The sequence below is a fragment of the Ammodytes marinus genome (assembly GCF_949987685.1).
Source record: "Ammodytes marinus genome assembly, chromosome: 11".
In the NCBI taxonomy this organism is placed as follows: Eukaryota; Metazoa; Chordata; class Actinopteri; order Uranoscopiformes; family Ammodytidae; genus Ammodytes; species Ammodytes marinus.
The window spans coordinates 9,189,121-9,206,454 of record NC_137215.1 but is presented as its reverse complement, the minus strand read 5'-3'; the positions used below and the strand labels follow the sequence as shown (position 1 = coordinate 9,206,454).

The 17,334-nt window shown below is 46.2% G+C and overlaps 1 protein-coding gene across 1 annotated transcript in view; it reads right to left on the bottom strand.

The window, feature by feature from the left end:
- The window catches only part of ctbp2a (C-terminal binding protein 2a), a 65,599-nt gene that overhangs the window by 38,882 nt on the left and 9,383 nt on the right, over window positions 1-17,334 (bottom strand). Inside the window, exon 2 of the mRNA XM_080037079.1 lies at window positions 1,227-1,399. Coding sequence (XP_079893205.1) covers window positions 1,227-1,284 — 58 coding nt within the window. The 5' untranslated portion in view covers window positions 1,285-1,399. The remainder of the gene's footprint in view (window positions 1-1,226; window positions 1,400-17,334) is intronic.

Here is a 17,334-nt window from a genome sequence, read left to right as displayed (position 1 = left end):
ATACACATCTCTATAGATTTAGTGTGAAGTTACTCAATATTGCTAAAAAAAAATCCTATGGTTTTGCTTACAGAGAGATGAAGCGTCTATGTGCTTTTTACATAAGTAAAATCACAAATTTGAATTTCCCACACGCCCAAGACAGTTGCAGGTTAAAGTTCAAAAGTTAGAGACAGGCTCTGAGAGTGAACAGAGAAGGCTGGTAAGTGTAAATATATTTTACACTACAAAGACAGTGCTTACAAAGACTACATTAGAAGAGAGGGTGAGGACAAGGTGTGTGGGTGTGTGTGTGTGTGTGTGTGTGTGTGTGTGTGTGTGTGTGTGTGTGTGTGTGTGTGTGTGTGTGTGTGTGTGTGTGTGTGTGTGTGTGTGTGTGTGTGTGTGTGTGTGTGTGTGTGTGTGTGTGTGTGTGTGTGTGTGTGTGTCTTATTATAAATCACAAAGTGATCAAATTCTAATACCACATGTTGCTCTAGATTCTGACCTGAACAGAATACATGAAAGCCTAAAACATGTTTTACTTTTTCTGCAACGAGTTATATCAAGTGGAGCAGAAGCTAGTGGCTAGCCGCTATAGCCACAGGACATAGAGAGGAATACAAAAGAATAATAATAGGAGAAGGGCGAGTATGAGTGAAGAAATGCATGAACATAAAATAAAAATTCAGAGCCTCCTGTTGGTGGTTAAGTTAATAAAAAAAATGAGTGAGGAAGAAATGAAATGAAAATCTCATGCTTTGTCTTTCTCCTATAAAACACACACACACACACACACACACACGCAGTACCAGCTATAATCAATTCCAGGGCTCTGAGGAGTGCTTCACTTTATTACAAACTCCCTACTTCATCTCTCCAGCAATCTGGAAACTTCGAACTCAAGTCTCATTCAGCCATCAACCCAACCTCCTCTGCCACACACACACACACACACCTCCTAGACAGCCTTCAAAGGCGAAGTTTGGAGCCTCGGCTAGTCCCAAGGTTCCCTTTTGACACACACACAAACACACTTATGCAAACGATCCCACTGGCTTTTCACTGAATTTTTAGCAGCAGTCTGAAAGGCTTGAACACTGGTGGAAACTTCATTTCCATATAACAGTGGTGGAGGCACTTTATATTGCTACAACATAAACCAGTGGAACTAATAACACAGAAGTTACATGTACACTACACACACACACACACACAAGCGTATCGTGACATGAATAATCTCTCACCCTCACAGATCCTGTCCAGCCGCTGGCGTTTCACTTTGTGTTTGTCGACCAGCGCCATCCCGTCACAGCTTGAAACACGCGCTCTCCTCCCTCTCAAGTTTAGTGTCCACCTCTCCTCCTCAAAGTGTCAAACGCTCCACTCCTCCAGAACACCGCGAGCTGATGTGATATACCTGAAATGCAAGAAAGCAAGGACAAAGATGATGATTATTTAAAGCCAGTCTGATAAATGGCCAAAATGGCAACATTTATGTTAAGTATTGTAGCCTACATCACACGGTCCTTTTCCAAAAAAGTAAATATAAAAAAAGAACCCACAACTACAATAACCAAACAAGACGTTAGCCACAAACAATATCTGTAGTGCAAATTAAATACGAGGTAAAGTGTGTGAACAATAGAAAAAAAAACAATTAAAATGCAATGAGTGGTTACATAGTTGGGTAACTAACTAAGCTAAAGTAAACTTGTCTTAAAATGCTACTCATAGCACTGCAACGGTTTGTCGTGCGGTAGAGTAAACCACGTAGTTGTGGTTTTTAACATCATGCTCATCAGGAAGCTGAACACGTTAGATAACGCACAGTCACAGTTGGCATGACTTAACACAAACTAATCAGGATATTTCCTGGCTTCCTGAAATCCCCCACCAAAAATAAAATAAAATGCATGAATCGTCATCTGACAGCGATTACCATTTGTTTCCGTATAAAATCCTTGGCCGAATCATTGAATGGCCTTGCACGATCAGACGCTGCACAGACTCGGCTCTCCACTAGAGGGAGCGTCGTGTCACTGAGCAACCTTATTTGATTTAGTGAAGAAATGCCACTTCTTGCAACATGAGCATCCCCCACCCTCAAAGTGAGAGGACCACAGCAAAAGCAGACAAACACAGCGACTGAGTGACTGAGTGACTGACTGAGTGAGTAAACGAGGCGTTTCTAGCCATCATTTATGTTCACTGACCGATGATAGAGCAATCTGCTAATTGGTTGCTGCTGAGGTACAGGAACTGCAGTTTTCTTTTGTTTATTTCTTTGGGGGGCGGGATGCACAGATAGACAAAATGCACAAAATTACACACATCTTAGTACACACAGACGGCAAGATGACAAGCAGAAATGTAGGCTTTGCATCGTCCACACACACACACACACACACACACACACACACACACACACACACACACACACACACACACACACACACACACACACACACACACACACACACACACACACACACACACACACACACACACACACACACACACACACACACACACACACACACACACACACACACACACACACACACACACACACACACACACACACACACACACACTGGGGGCAGCGAGTCACACGGAAGAATGTGGGTCAAATAGTCAGCAGCACAGCAGACGGGAGGAGGTTGTATCAGCACAATAAAGAGACATAAAAGGGGCTTGGTGGGAGGAGGGAGAGGACAGTACTAGAAAAACATTGTCTGACAGGATGAGCATATAGTGTGTGACACCATCCTCCTCCTACATTTTAACCGTGTCTCTCTTTCGGCACCATCACATGCGCAACCCCTACTCCCTACTTCTATTTCTTTCCATATCCGCCTCCGGGCCCCAATCCTAGAGTGCTGCACTGTGAGAATGGCTCTCACTTGACTATGTATATGATGATACACTGATGTTTGTGTTGCTGTGACGGCAATTAGAAACTGTTATGTAATGTGGCTGGACCATTAATTGATGTTGTTTTATTTGGCCAGCTGCTGGGAGCTTTTTCCTATAAGAGGGTCAGGGGGAAGAGGAGGTGGTGGTGCATTTTAAAAGGTGCCCAGAGGAACTTTCAGTTTGAGTTTATTCTTGCACCCCCTTTGGACAAAAGCCGTAGTGTTTTTCACTACGCCAGCTGTTATTGCTGGGTGAGCGTACCCATGACAAAGGCATTAAGAATGACTGTATAGCAAGTAGCATTCTTTGCACTGGTGGTTTCGTTTGCTGTTAAATGTAATTCATGATCGTCAAAGGAAAAATTAGCCTTTCAGAAATATTTTAAAGTTCCGTGTAGCACCTTTAAAATAAATACTATACTGTAGGTGCTAAAATCTCTCCTGCACTCAACACACTTTGAGCTGTCTTTCGTCCGACAGTGACAAAACTACCCTGCATGTCTTTTTAATGTTTTTATGTCAGCTGTGCCTCAGCATCTCCTCCTACACAAGGTAAAGCCTTGCTGCTACCACAGAGCGGGCGAGAGCCTCATGTGGGTGTCAGAGGAGAAGTCATTGAGCAAGAGGGAAAGCAGGAAACAGCCAGTGAGAAGCGGGGGGGGGTCACACACCGCCTTGGCTATGAATAGAACGGAGAAGACATGCATGGGCAACATCCCTTTACTCTGTTGAAGCATGAGCGCCAACACTAGTACAGGTCACAAGTGCATCCGTCCATTTAGTCATTAGAAAGTCTCCTGATATAGACCTCACTTCAATGACAGCTACGTCAGTGGACATACAGTAATGTGCTAGAAAAAAAATCCATACAGTAATATATCGTGATATGTGTATCGTTTTCCAGCTCCAACATTTTATATTTTTGTGTTGCAAATGTTAGGATGATTGATTGTTGTCCACCACAAAGAATTAAGGTGCACATGTTTAATCTTGATTAATTCTACCATTAAAATATCCCTTGTTATTTGAATCTATATTTATCAGAATATTTGATAAATAGAACCTCAAATAAGAATACATTTTACCATTTATTTCTGTGTTACTGTTTTTTTAATTGTGATCTATGCCACGGAACTATGCTCATTTAAGATATGACATTTAATCATTTCTGTCTTCTCTCATGGGTGGTCTCAACTGAATCGGATGGCAAAACCCCACCGGATTGGAATATTGGCCCCGCTCAGCAGTTTGCATGCAAGCTACATTTTGACCGAAAAACCAAATCTGTGGTAGGCTATACATGACTTCAGTTCCATAAACTAATTCCAGAGATTTGACTCATGTAAGAAGAAGAGAGCCACTTCATTTCCAGAAGGGGAAAAAAAAAAGACATGGCCGTCTGCACTGAGCAAGTTGAAAAGTCAACAACTTTGAGAAGAGCTCTTAGCCAAAAGGAGTGCTGGAGAGGAAGTACAGCTTACCCTGCTACATTTACCACCACCATCCCTGCTGGATTGTTTCTTGACTAAGTGCTGTTATGTAACTTAACAATGAGGGGGCTGACCTGAGAGAAGAATAGGTGCTCAGTGCATGGAGGACAGGATGAGAAAGAGAGGAGAAAGTCACACACACTCCAACGACGGAAATATACATCTCCAGGGTTTGTCTGTCTCGGTGTAGAAAGGGCAGCCACTCTGCTCAACACACACACACGGCAATGTATTACTTGTGGCTGTTTTTTTTTTGCTAGTTCCGTGACAAATCCTTTAATGTTACCAAGTCAGATCGTGACCAAAGTAACGCTGAATGCCGCAGACCTCAAGGATTGTTTATTTTTTGTAGTACAAGTTTTTTTCTTGTGTTTATTGAACCTTGCATTAGACTTTGTGGGCACAGGAAAACAAGAATTACAACAATATATAGAATGTACACTTATGGGCTATAGTATGACTGTGATTAATGACAAAGACATCTGACATTCAATACACATCATCTCTGCAGTATAGCCACTCGGCAAATGTGGTATATTTGTAATTACATCTTGCCTTTCTACTTGGATGCATTTCATGCACTGATGGGACTCTCTGCTGGGATTGCAACCTGCCATAATGCCTGAAGCCACTATTTCCAAGCACTATATATACTGTGTATCTACAGTATGTTCAGTTTCTCCTGAAGTTTGCCGTGCAATGAATGACAACATCCTGTTGTTTCAACATCACATATACCAGTTAAGCTCTTAATGTTTGTATTTTATTTGGTGTGAATCATTACTAAAACAAATTTCGAAATGTTATTTTCTTAAGAGTAAAAAATGTAAAGGTTACTGTAAGTCTATCTTATCAACCTAAATCCTAAATTATGAACGATGCAAATAAGTTTGGTGCCATAAAGGCAGTAGCCATATTTGCTGAAACGATTGGACAACTAAATTGATTGGTGGATCAACAGAAAATTCTGTAATTTTGATAATCAATTTATAATCTAAGTCTTTTTTTTCAAACCAAACATCAAATGCTGGTTACTGGATGCTGCAGCTCCTTTAGTGAAGTAAGCATTTGAAGCTTTTCCTGGTTTTAAATGTCATTGAAAACTGAATAACTTTGACAATGACTGGACTGGACAATTACATTTAAAAAGAAATGACAAAGCAAAACAAAACAGTCTCTTCAGCAGCAGTAAAACAGAACCCTTGACTCCCTCTTCAAACACATTCTCCCACCACCGACATAAACTACTAGCCACTAAAAGGAAAGCATCCATTTCAGAAGAGTGAAACGATTATTCATGTCATATTGCAAGTTTTCTGGGTAATGAATTTAAACGTGCTAGAAATTCACACCGTTTTCACACAGTTGCATGTTTGGGCTGCAGAAGTGTTAAGACGCCTTGTAAAGGCTTAGACTTAGTTGTTAATTTCAACAAATACTGCTCACATGACGGACCAACCAAAATAAAGCTCTCTTTTTTTTCCCACACTTTAACAGTGGATGTATTATTGCCACAGAGCTGAATGGTTATCAGAGTTAAGAGCTTTGCAATGCTTGTGAAATGTGGCAGATGTACACCCCAGATGTGTTACAACAACTTCTCTACTGCGTCTATAAGAGACACACACACACACACACACACAACAGAAGCAGTCGCAGCTGTTGCGTCACTTCCACGAGGTTATGAATTCGTTCAGTGCTTCTCCATCTGACACTCTGCACATCAAGATAATTTCACAAGCAGAACGAGCCGATTCTACACTTTGAAAAAACATATGCTCCTTATGTTACATCTCTTTCACTGGCGCGCGTTCCTTTGTTCGGCTTTTGTGATGAGAAGTTCAAAACAAGGCAGGCAGCCCAGGAGATCTTGTTTAGGTTGGTAAGAGAGCTGAAGACACAGAGGGAGGGAAGGGAAAGTGAAAGAGAGAGCAGTTTCTTGTTTCTGACTCTCAGAAAAGCCGTCTCACTAGATTAGGAAACCTGTGGGTCTGGCTGGAGGGTGAACAGGCACAGAGTGAAGTAAAACTAGCTTTGACTTTGTCATGAAGCGCGCTCGACTGAAATATCTATGGAGGCGTTTACTTCAAGGGGGACTTTTTCATCTTGAAAATAAAACCTGTCTTGCTCTTTTTTTGTGTTTTTTTTAGAGCTCCCAGCCCTTGACCTCAGTGAACTAGTTTAACTATGTGAACTTAATGGCCACCAGCCCATACACAAAGACTGGGCCTCTTAAGCCTGTGGCTTTTGTCAAAGAGTCAAAGCTGGTGCCATTAAGATAAAATAGAAATAATATTATTTAAAAAAAAATTTAAAAGAAGAAAGCGCCAATTTCTTCACTCTGGCAATAATCTGCACAGATCTTCTTTCTCATCTTTAACTTTGAAATATATTTGTTCTTAGTGTATAGCCTTGTCTCTCCATGCTCAGTCTTAGCACATCGTTCCTTTGAGGAAATTGTTCCTCAAAGGAATTTTTGGGACATTTTTAAATCGCTGAAAGTTAGATGATACGATTGATACTACTGTGTCTATATAGTGGCTGGAAACGGGGGAAAGCACCAGCCTGGCTCCGTCTCAAAGCAACAATATCTGCCCACCAGAACCTCTAACTAGTTGTTTTCCCTGTGTTCCCATCATAATGCTAAACAAAGCAAATCGACTTCAGTCAATATTCACCAAATATAGGCATGGGAGTGGTATCAATCTTCTCAATTTTCTTCTGGTAAGAGAGCGACAAAGGGTAATCTCCCACAATGTCGACTTATTCCTTTAACAATTGACAAGGAATGAGTGTGATTCAATACCCACCACACTATAGCAGCAGTAAAACCTTGTCCGTGCTGCACGTCATCGGACAGGGATACCTTGACGGCCAACATTTTGAGAAAGAATTGTGTAGGTGCTAGCTAAAGTGACGGCTTAAGAGTCTGTGATTGATGTCCCTGAAAGTGCAAGATAGCAGAAAAAAGAAGAGTCGGAGAGGGGAAGGTGGTTAAGGTTTCTCTTCTCTCATTAATCGGATAGTTGGGGCTCCGAGGGGCGCGTAAAGCTGTCGCTCAGGTCACTGATTTACACCTTTTCCTCCTCCCTGCCAGCCCCTCTTTCTCCCTACCAAAACACTCCCTGTCTAAATACACCATGTTACATACTGACAATAACGGCTCTCCCTCTTTCTACCTCTCCATCATCAATGCCATCCTAGGAGTCTGTCCGTCCATCTGTGCCTCTCTCCATGTAAAGCCTATCCTTAACTCATTTAGCCTGTGGCAAATAAGAGTCATTTTTCATTCCACATTTCTACCACATTTATCGCCATTTTTTCTCTCAACCCTTATCTCATCCTCCCCCACCCTTCCATCTCCCTCCCTCCCTCCCTCCCTCCTCTCACATTCTCACCATCTTTCTCTCAACTCTTGAACGAAATGGGACTGCAGCCCTACTAACTGCTGACTCGGGCTTATGCACCATTTTATGTTATAATGCCTATTCGTTTAAGTCACCCAGGAAAAGGCATAATGGTGACATTATTGTGCCCGGCTGCCTGTTAGCCTAACCCCATCGAGGCCTTTTCACCGTGGCCTGCATTCCTCCTCTCTGCAGCTCCCTACATCTAACAACCTAAAACAAAGGCTGGCATTAAAATCTCCACTGGGATAATTGGCAATTTATATTTTTTTTCACAAGACAGACTCAGAACAATACAGAGTCCACGACGTTAGTATTAAATAAAAAGCATTATAAACACGTCTCTAAATATAATGCTGGGTATTTGTACTTTCACCTGATAGACTAGATCATTTACTAAATACTTTTATCCTCAACACACAGAGCATACATGCGTGTGTGTGTGTGTGTGTGTGTGTGTGTGTGTGTGTGTGTGTGTGTGTGTGTGTGTGTGTAAAAGCACACACACACACACACACACACACACACACACACACACACACACACACACCTCTGGTATTTAAGTTGACACATAAAAGGCTGTGTCCAAGATGCTTTTATTGTGGTAATAAATCTGTCTTTTCCACTTTCCTGTTGACATTTAACATGCCAAGAATGACCTCAGACCTTTTTTCTCTGGGGGACAAAGACCAGCACGGAGAGCTAAACCACAGGCATACTAATCATTACATACATGTAGAATACACTTTGGAGAATTGGACCAACTTCTTCTCAAGGACACACTTGTACTGGCTGATCGGACAAAACTCCTTGGTGATAAACAAGACATGGTACAAAGGCAAATTAATGAAGGAGGACATACTATGATCCTGATTCATGCTCACTGTTAAGTAGGATGTCCGTAAGGTCGGTTTACTGATGTGTTGTCATGGACGCCACATGGTGTGAAAGCTTGAGTTTGTGTGGAAGCCGCGGAAACCGTTTTTTTTAAACCAGCTTTCAAACCTAAAATTTGAAGTCAAAATTGAGTGGAAATGTTTATTAGTGGCGACACCAGGTAGAAGAGCCTCCGAGGTTGCTTGAGATCATGTGTTGTTCATAAATGAACGTCTTTCCAGTGAAACATTGTAGTCTACAGCCCATGTGAAACTTTAATATCCTGGTCTTTCTCAGCCCTTTTGCACATTTCCATTCCTCTGCTAACAGCTCATTAAAAACAAGGACAGAGTGAACAAAGACACTTCATCATTAACAAGTCTAAACAATTTAAATCCATCTACTCAAAATACCTAAACTCAAGCTCACGGATTTCTTACACCTCTCCAGGGCAACATGTTCAGAACCATTTAACTGTAACAGAGCAAAACACATTCAAGGAAAGAGCAAAGACAGGAGACAAACACAATTATATTTTAGGGCTATGGAATAATTATGCATCGGGGAGATGGGCATTCAAATCCGCACTTCAAAAAAATAAATGACTGTTTTTCAAAAGGGCCAATCTAGTTAAACAAAAAAAACTCCTCCAATGTCTGATTGAAGGATGCAGATGCAACAAAGCTTTTTGAGGAGGACATTCAGAGATTTACAAAGAGGCAATAAGAAAGGCCAATGTGTGGAGAGACTGGAAACATGACGGCTTCTACTAAAGGGCAACATGAGGGTTCAAAAATACAGATAACGACAAATACCTTCTTTTCCACATCATCACTGTCAACAGTTAACGGCAAAATCTATTTGAGTATTGCTCATCAGGTACAACATTACAGAGGAAATGTTGACCAAGATACAGAAATAATTTATTGATCCACCAGAGGAGAAGTGGGTTATCCATGTAATACGTACTTCTAAATCATTTACACGAAATCCCCTCAGAATGGTTTAAGTCTAATTAGATACACTTTTTACTACATTTTTGTGTGTTGAGGTTGGCAACTGCCAGTTTTTAATTGTTGAACTTGATGATCCGTCTTTTCCTACTAATGAACTACTGAGCACCTGATGCATATGCAACAACTGTAAAAGCAATTAAACTTCAAATTAGCTGTAGAGGGAGTTCACGGTGTGAGTGCAATCGCTCATATTTCGGAAGAGCTTTGGTTTAATGATTTTCACATTACTAGATGATACCGAAATTGAATTCCTACTGTAAGAGAGCTTATTAAACCCCTGTTCATGTTAAGTACCCCTAATGCATTGAGCTACTTTAACATCAGATCTGATCTTTGGCATGTAAACGCAGTCCAATAAAAAAAAAGTAGTTTTAGTATGGGCATGGACTAAGAAAGGCCCACTCAAACAGGTACAGTAGTAAACTGCCCAACACTGCACAGCGTAAACATCTTGTCAGGCTCTTTACCAGCTAACTAGGTACAGTATGAGGTAAGGTAAGTTAGTTGAGTAAATGGGGTTAAGGGAAGGCCAAGCTTGCCCCGGAGGCCGACTCTGCTGAACGGCACTGACCTAGATTAATACCAACCGCAGCAGCGCCAGGGCTATTAAACACACCCTGGTTTCCTGTATCCTGCCTTTCTGTCTGTGTGTGAAATGATTCCATCTGTCAGTCTCAGCTGGGCTGTGAGAACACCGCTGAATGCTGCTGCTGCCCACACACACACACACACACACACACACACACATAAAGACCGACACCAAAAAACACAGACGTGTCGGCTGGGAACAGGGGCCAAGGTGGGTGTATATGGCTGCATACAGCCTCCGGGGAGGGAGGTCTGAAAAACTCTGCCCAGTGTGAAAAGGCTTTTCGATTGGGAGGGAGACATGAGAGAGCAACTTTGTGGTTAAGGCGGTGCGTAGCAAACCATCATACAAGCAGTGTTCTTTAACAAGGCGTTACAATTTTAGAAATGGAAATAAACTGCACATTATATTTTGTCTCAGTGTAACCTGAAAAGATCTTTTTCCATTCACGGCAGGTTTTGTCTCTGTTCATCACCTCTGAATTAGGGTTGCTGAAATTTCCCGAAATGGCCCCTTTTCAAATCCCGGGATTTCAGAGCTCCTCACGGGATTTCCCGGGATTTCCCGTTGAAACCATTATTGCCCTTTAATACTACTTTAATGGGACTAAATCAATGCCAATAGATAAATAAATGCAGCAGAACACCGCTATATTACATCACGTTTTATTTCTACTTAAATAACATGAAGAAAAGCCATTCAAATTAGGCAAAATATTTTCCAGAAGTTAAATAGGCCTATTGAAAACGGTGTTTTTATGAAGAAAATACGAAAAATGTTTCACAGGGGTTCAATATCAAAACATGGCCAAAAAACGGTGTTTGGCGAACAAATGTATTTCAAACAATCTATTTTTATTTCTATGAACGAAATCAGTTTAAATTGAATATTTTCCAAAGGATAGGCAAATAACAAAAAATGCACTTGTGGCGTGTAGAGACGGGAGTCGGAGGCGGAGTGTCAAAAGACGGAGCTAACTGCTTTAATGACATTAATACACTTGTCGAGTAACAACAACGGAGCAGACAGTAAACTCTTGATAGTCTCAAAACGCCAACAAGACAAAACAGGAAATTCCCCCAGTCATAACAGTTCCCCCGGAACCCCGGAACTTCAGTTCCATAGGTGAATTATGTAAGATCACTACACAAGCCCCCCCAGAATTCACCCATAGTCAAAGTCCCCGTGCCGGAAAGGCACGATGGCCCGGCCGCGACTAGAACGAGTGGCAGGGGCCGAAGAGGGGAGGGGCGTGGTGGGTGCGGCAGGACCAAGCCCAGGACTGGGCGGCAACGGCACCGACAAGGCGGCAGGGAGCCCAGCGGGGCGTGGCAACGGGGGGCGTCCACGGCGCGGAGCCTGGGCCAACTCCAACGGTCTGGAAATGTCCACGTGGGCAGGCTTGATCCTGTCGACAGAGACAGTCTCGGGCCTACCACCGACGTCCACGACCAGGCTCTTATCCCCGTGTTGCAAGACCCTAAACGGCCCGTCATAGGGGGGGCGCAACGGTCCACGGTGGGCGTCGTGGCGGATGAACACAAACTCCGCCGTGTGCAGATTGGGTGGCACCAGGGAAACGGGGGTGCAGTGATGCGAAGTGGGGACGGGTGCGAACTGCTTGGTGACCTCCAGCAGAGAGGACCGCTGCCTGGCCGCCGACCAGGGTGTTGTGGCGTTCGGAATGAAATCCCCTGGAACTCGCAGCACCTGACCGTAGACTAACTCGGCAGACGAGGACTGCAGGTCCTCCTTAGGCGCCGTCCGGAGCCCCAGCATCACCCAGGGAAGTTTGTCCAACCAGTTGCCGTCCGTCAAACTGGCACGCAAGGCCGCCTTCATGGAGCGATGGAACCGCTCGCACAAACCATTAGCCTGAGGATGGTATGCGGTAGTGCGATGCAGTTTAACCCCCAGATCCTTGGCAACCACATTCCAGATCTCCGAGGTAAACTGTGCACCCCGGTCGGAGGAGAGGTCCGAAGGTGTCCCAAAGCGCGCGACCCACGTGCCGATAAACGCACGGGCCACATCGGAAGACGATGTCGAGGTGAGTGGCACAGCTTCAGGCCAACGCGTCGTCCTGTCCACCATCGTGAGGAGGTGGGTGAAACCATGCGAAGGGGGGAGTGGCCCCACCAGGTCGATGTTGACATGGTCGAACCTCCTACCAGGGACGACGAATGGCTCCAACGGGGCCTTGGTGTGGCGGTGCACTTTTGCACGCTGACAGGACACACACGAGTCGACCCAGGCCCGTACGTCCTTCTTCAGTCCTTTCCAGACAAACTTCTGAGAGACCAGCCTCACGGACGCCCTCCTACCGGGATGGGACAGGCCGTGTATTGCCTCGAAAACAGCCCGCTGCCAGCCGGCAGGGACCAGTGGCCTGGGCTGGCCGGTGGAGAGGTCACACCATAACCTGACCCCTGAGTCGCCGATCGCCACTTTTTCCAGGCGCAGCCCGGTGTCCGAGTCTTTGAGGGACTGAAAACCGTGGTCCGTGGCCTGTTCCGCACTCATACGCGAGTAGTCGAGATCCAGCTGCACCGCGCCGACGATCACTCTGGAGAGGCAATCCGCGACCACGTTGGATTTGCCAGCGATGTGCCTGATGTCCGTGGTATACTCAGAGATGAATGACAGCTGGCGCTGTTGGCGGGCGGACCACGGCTCGGCTACCTTGGACATGGAGAACGTGAGGGGTTTGTGGTCCACAAAAACCGTAAACTGACGGCCCTCCAGGGCGAAGCGGAAATGACGGATTGCCAGCCAGACGCCGAGCAGCTCCCTGTTGAAAGTACTGTATTTGCGCTCCCGGGGTACCAGCTGGCGGCTGAAAAAGGCGAGCGGTTGCCAGGCGCCACCGTCCCACTGCTCTAACACCGCGCCAACCGCGTAGTCGGACGCGTCGGTTGTGAGGGCCACCTGAGCTCCGGGCAACGGGTGGACCAACAACGCGGCCCGGCTCAATGCAGTCTTAGTGTCCTCGAACGCTCTGTCCCTCTCTGCAGTCCAGTCGACGTCTTGGCCGGGCGCCTTGTCCTTGAGGGCCTCATACAGCGGGCGCATAGTGTGGGCCGCCCGGTGTATGAATCGGTGATAGAAGGTGACCATCCCCAGGAACTCCCGGAGCCCCCGGGCCGAACGTGGGCGGGGAAAGTTGGAAACAGCCTCCACCTTCGACGGAAGGGGGACGGCACCATCCCTGTTGATGAGGTGCCCGAGGAACTGGATGGACGGCACCCCAAAAACACACTTCGCCGGGTTAATGATCAAGCCGTGGCGGTCGAGCCTTGTGAAGAGGGCCCGGAGGTGTGTGAGGTGCTCCTCCTCCGAGGAACTGGCGACCAGGACATCGTCCAAGTAGACGAAGATGAAAGGCATGTCCCTCAGCGCCGAGTCCATCAGCCGCTGGAAGGACTGGGCCGCGTTTTTCAGGCCGAATGGCATCCTGAGGAACTCAAACAACCCAAACGGAGTGACCACAGCTGTCTTCGGGACATCCGCAGGGTGCACCGGAACCTGGTGGTAGCCCCGCACAAGGTCGACTTTGGAAAACAGGAGCTTCCCCGCCAGATGCACGGAGAAGTCCTGAATATGGGGCACTGGATAGCGGTCGGGCGTGGTGGCGTCATTCAGGCGGCGGTAGTCTCCACATGGGCGCCAGCCGCCATCCTGCTTCGGAACCATGTGGAGTGGCGAGGACCACGGACTGTCGGAACGGCGAATGATGCCCAGGCGCTCCATGTTGGCGAATTCAGCCTTAGCAACCGCCAGTCTCTCCGGAGCGAGCCGTCGGGCCCTGGCATGGACAGGGGGCCCTTTCGTCTCAATATGGTGCTCCACACCGTGTTTCGTCGACGTGGACGAGAAGGTTGGTTGCAGCAGGCTAGAGAACTCTCTGAGCAGCCGCTGGTACTTGTCACCCTCAGAGAGCGAGCTAGAAAGGCCGTCGTATGTCCCCTCATCGCAGACACATGCGAACGAGGAGAAGGTCAATGCGTCCACCAGGCGCTCGTTCTTGACATCAACCAGCAGCCCGTGTGCGCACAGAAAATCTGCGCCGAGGAGGGGGAAGGAGACGTCGGCTGTAACAAAATCCCATGTGAACCGTTGACCTCCAAAACATAAATCCACAGACTTCGTGCCATACGTTCGGATCGGGGTGTCGTTGGCAGATGTCAAGGGAGGGCCGTGCAACCCGCCGGCGGCGTCGTCCACCGTAGCCGGCACCACGCTCCTCTGTGCACCGGTGTCGCAAAGGAATTTACGCCTGGAGAGGGTGTCCACGATGAACAGCAGCCGGCCCTTTGTGCCTGCGCTCACGGCCACTACTGAGCGCAGGCCTTGGCGTTTCCCGCCGCGTTGAAAGTGCACGGAGAGCGGCACTTTTTTGCCTTGGCCCCGAAACGTGCATGGAAATAGCACAAGCCCGCAGCGGTAAGGCTGTCGGTGGACGCGTGTCCTCCGCCAAGGGGAGCGCTGCTGCCCGCACGAGTGTAACTGCGTGTCGGGGCCAGCACATCCGGGGCGAAACGCTGGGTGGCCAGAAAGAACCTGTCTGCCTCCTCTGCCAGAGCCCGTGGCTCCGTGATGGATGTATTCGCGAGCGCTGTCTGGACGTGTGGTGGCATGTATCGCAGGAAGAGTTTGATGAAAAGGAAATTTGGTACCTCCGTGCCCAGCAGGTTTAACATCATTTCCATATGTTCGGAGGGTTTGCTGTCCCCCAGGCCTTGAATGGCAAGAAGACGCCGGGCTCTTTCCGATCTTGACAGTTCAAAGATTTTGAGGAGGTAAGCCTTGAGCCCTGCATATTTATTTTGGGCAGGAGGAGATGTAATAAAGCTTACTGCCCTGGCTGCAGTGGAGCTCTCCAGTGCTGAGACGACGTGGTAATAGCGTGTGGCATCATCCGTAATCCCACGGAGGGTGAACTGAGCCTCTGCCTGTGCGAACCACGTTGCCGCGGACGTCTCCCAGAACTTCGGCAGTTTGAGAACGATGGAAAGCGCCATGCTGTTGCGATCGATATTCAAATCAGTCTCGGAATCTTCAGCGGGACTGACGTCAGGGTCACCAATGTGGCGTGTAGAGACGGGAGTCGGAGGCGGAGTGTCAAAAGACGGAGCTAACTGCTTTAATGACATTAATACACTTGTCGAGTAACAACAACGGAGCAGACAGTAAACTCTTGATAGTCTCAAAACGCCAACAAGACAAAACAGGAAATTCCCCCAGTCATAACAGTTCCCCCGGAACCCCGGAACTTCAGTTCCATAGGTGAATTATGTAAGATCACTACACACTACCGATTGCTCTTAACGTGTGAAATAAGACATGACAGAACTAACAGCCTATTCAAACTGACACGCTAAGCAAGATTACTTTCCAGCTTTCCTTTCTTTTATTTTCATGAAGTGTGACTTCAAGAAACACTGCTCAGCCTGTTTCTGAGCTTTGTCACGAACTGACACCGAGAACGCTCTTTCTTCCACGGACGTCGGCTGTATGGTGGAAAGTGCAGAGTAGAGCTGCTGCAGGTGTTTGGGTCGCTCTTTGGTTGCCTCGAAGAGCGCAAACTCGTTTGAAATTATTTTGTGGAGGTCATTCCCATACTTCTGGTCTGGCTCGGGACATTGCATGCAGTCATTAGCCTCGTTCGACTTGGAGCCGTCTTGCTCAGACCTGCGCAACTATGAAGCCCGTCTTGCTGAGCGCACAACAAAAATGCTGTGCGCTCAGCAAGCCGAGCGTCATAATTGCGCAGGTCTGAGCAAGACGGCGACATCTCTAACGAGGCTAATGACTGCCTGCTGCAGATGTGCAGTAAGGCTCTGGGTCATCGTCTGCTCGCTTGGCTCTGGCTGATACGCATATTCTTGGGTATCATCAGACTCTTCCTCGGACACAGCACTTTCAGTATTGTAGAGGCGCTGGTATTTCGTATGCCTGCCTGTCTAAATAATATTAAAAAATATATCCCCCCTCAAAAAAAACGAAAAAAAAAAAAAAACGGGAGGACGGGTCCCGCGGCCAATTTCCGGTACTCCCGGACTGACTCATTTCACGGGAATCCCGAAATCCCGGGACCCGTCCAGCAACCCTACTCTGAATGATAACGTGGTGTCCTATACTAAGGCCAATTTCTCATTGCACGCATGTGTGTGTTTCTGTCTTTGTGTAGGTGTGCCTGCTGCTTTTATGTACTTTATATACGTATGTATGTACACACACAACATCCATACTTATAACACTGGCATGTGTCACCGACCAAGGACAGCAATAGAAGAGAAGAGCCAGCACATCCCTCAGCCACTTGTGAGTGAGAACAGAGAGATCAAACTGAGGCAAGATAAGAGCACAGACGGATTAGAAGGCACAACTGATATTCAGAGGAAAATAAAGGAAAGAGAGCCAAGCCGAAAGGTCAGGGATGAGGTTTAACCATGGGAGGGAAGACACAGACAAAGTGGACCGAAAGTGGAACATAAAGCTATGTTCTGTGAGTTATTTGAAATACTTACAGTAGTTCAAACTTCCCCTGAGGCTATAACAGAGTGGAAAACATATAGCCTCAAGTTTTTCATCCATTCAGCTTGCTTTGCGCTGTAAAATGTAAACCCTTTTCTCATGGCACATTTTATACAAGATTACCACAAAAAACACACCTCGTATGAAGAGTAACACAAAAACACACCTCGTATGAAGAGTAACACAATGGGATGAAAAAACTATAATAAAAAAAAAGGCATAAAATGGTGCATGGAATTCCTACCGCAATTCCCATGGTACATCAATTTTAAGATCTTTCCAGTGCTGCTGCATTGACTGCATTGAATGTCTGAATGAGATAATAAGACTTCTCACTTTCGTATTCAAATTAGGCTATGCAGCTTTTTTTTCTTTTTCTTTTTTTTTCACAGCCAGTTCAGTATGGCTGTAGGTAAAACATAGACCTCACGTATCAGCAAAAATCCCTGACAAGGCAATACCAATGAACTGTAGCTCTGTTATCGTGCTAATGCACTCCCCCCTATCTCCTGTTGGCACACA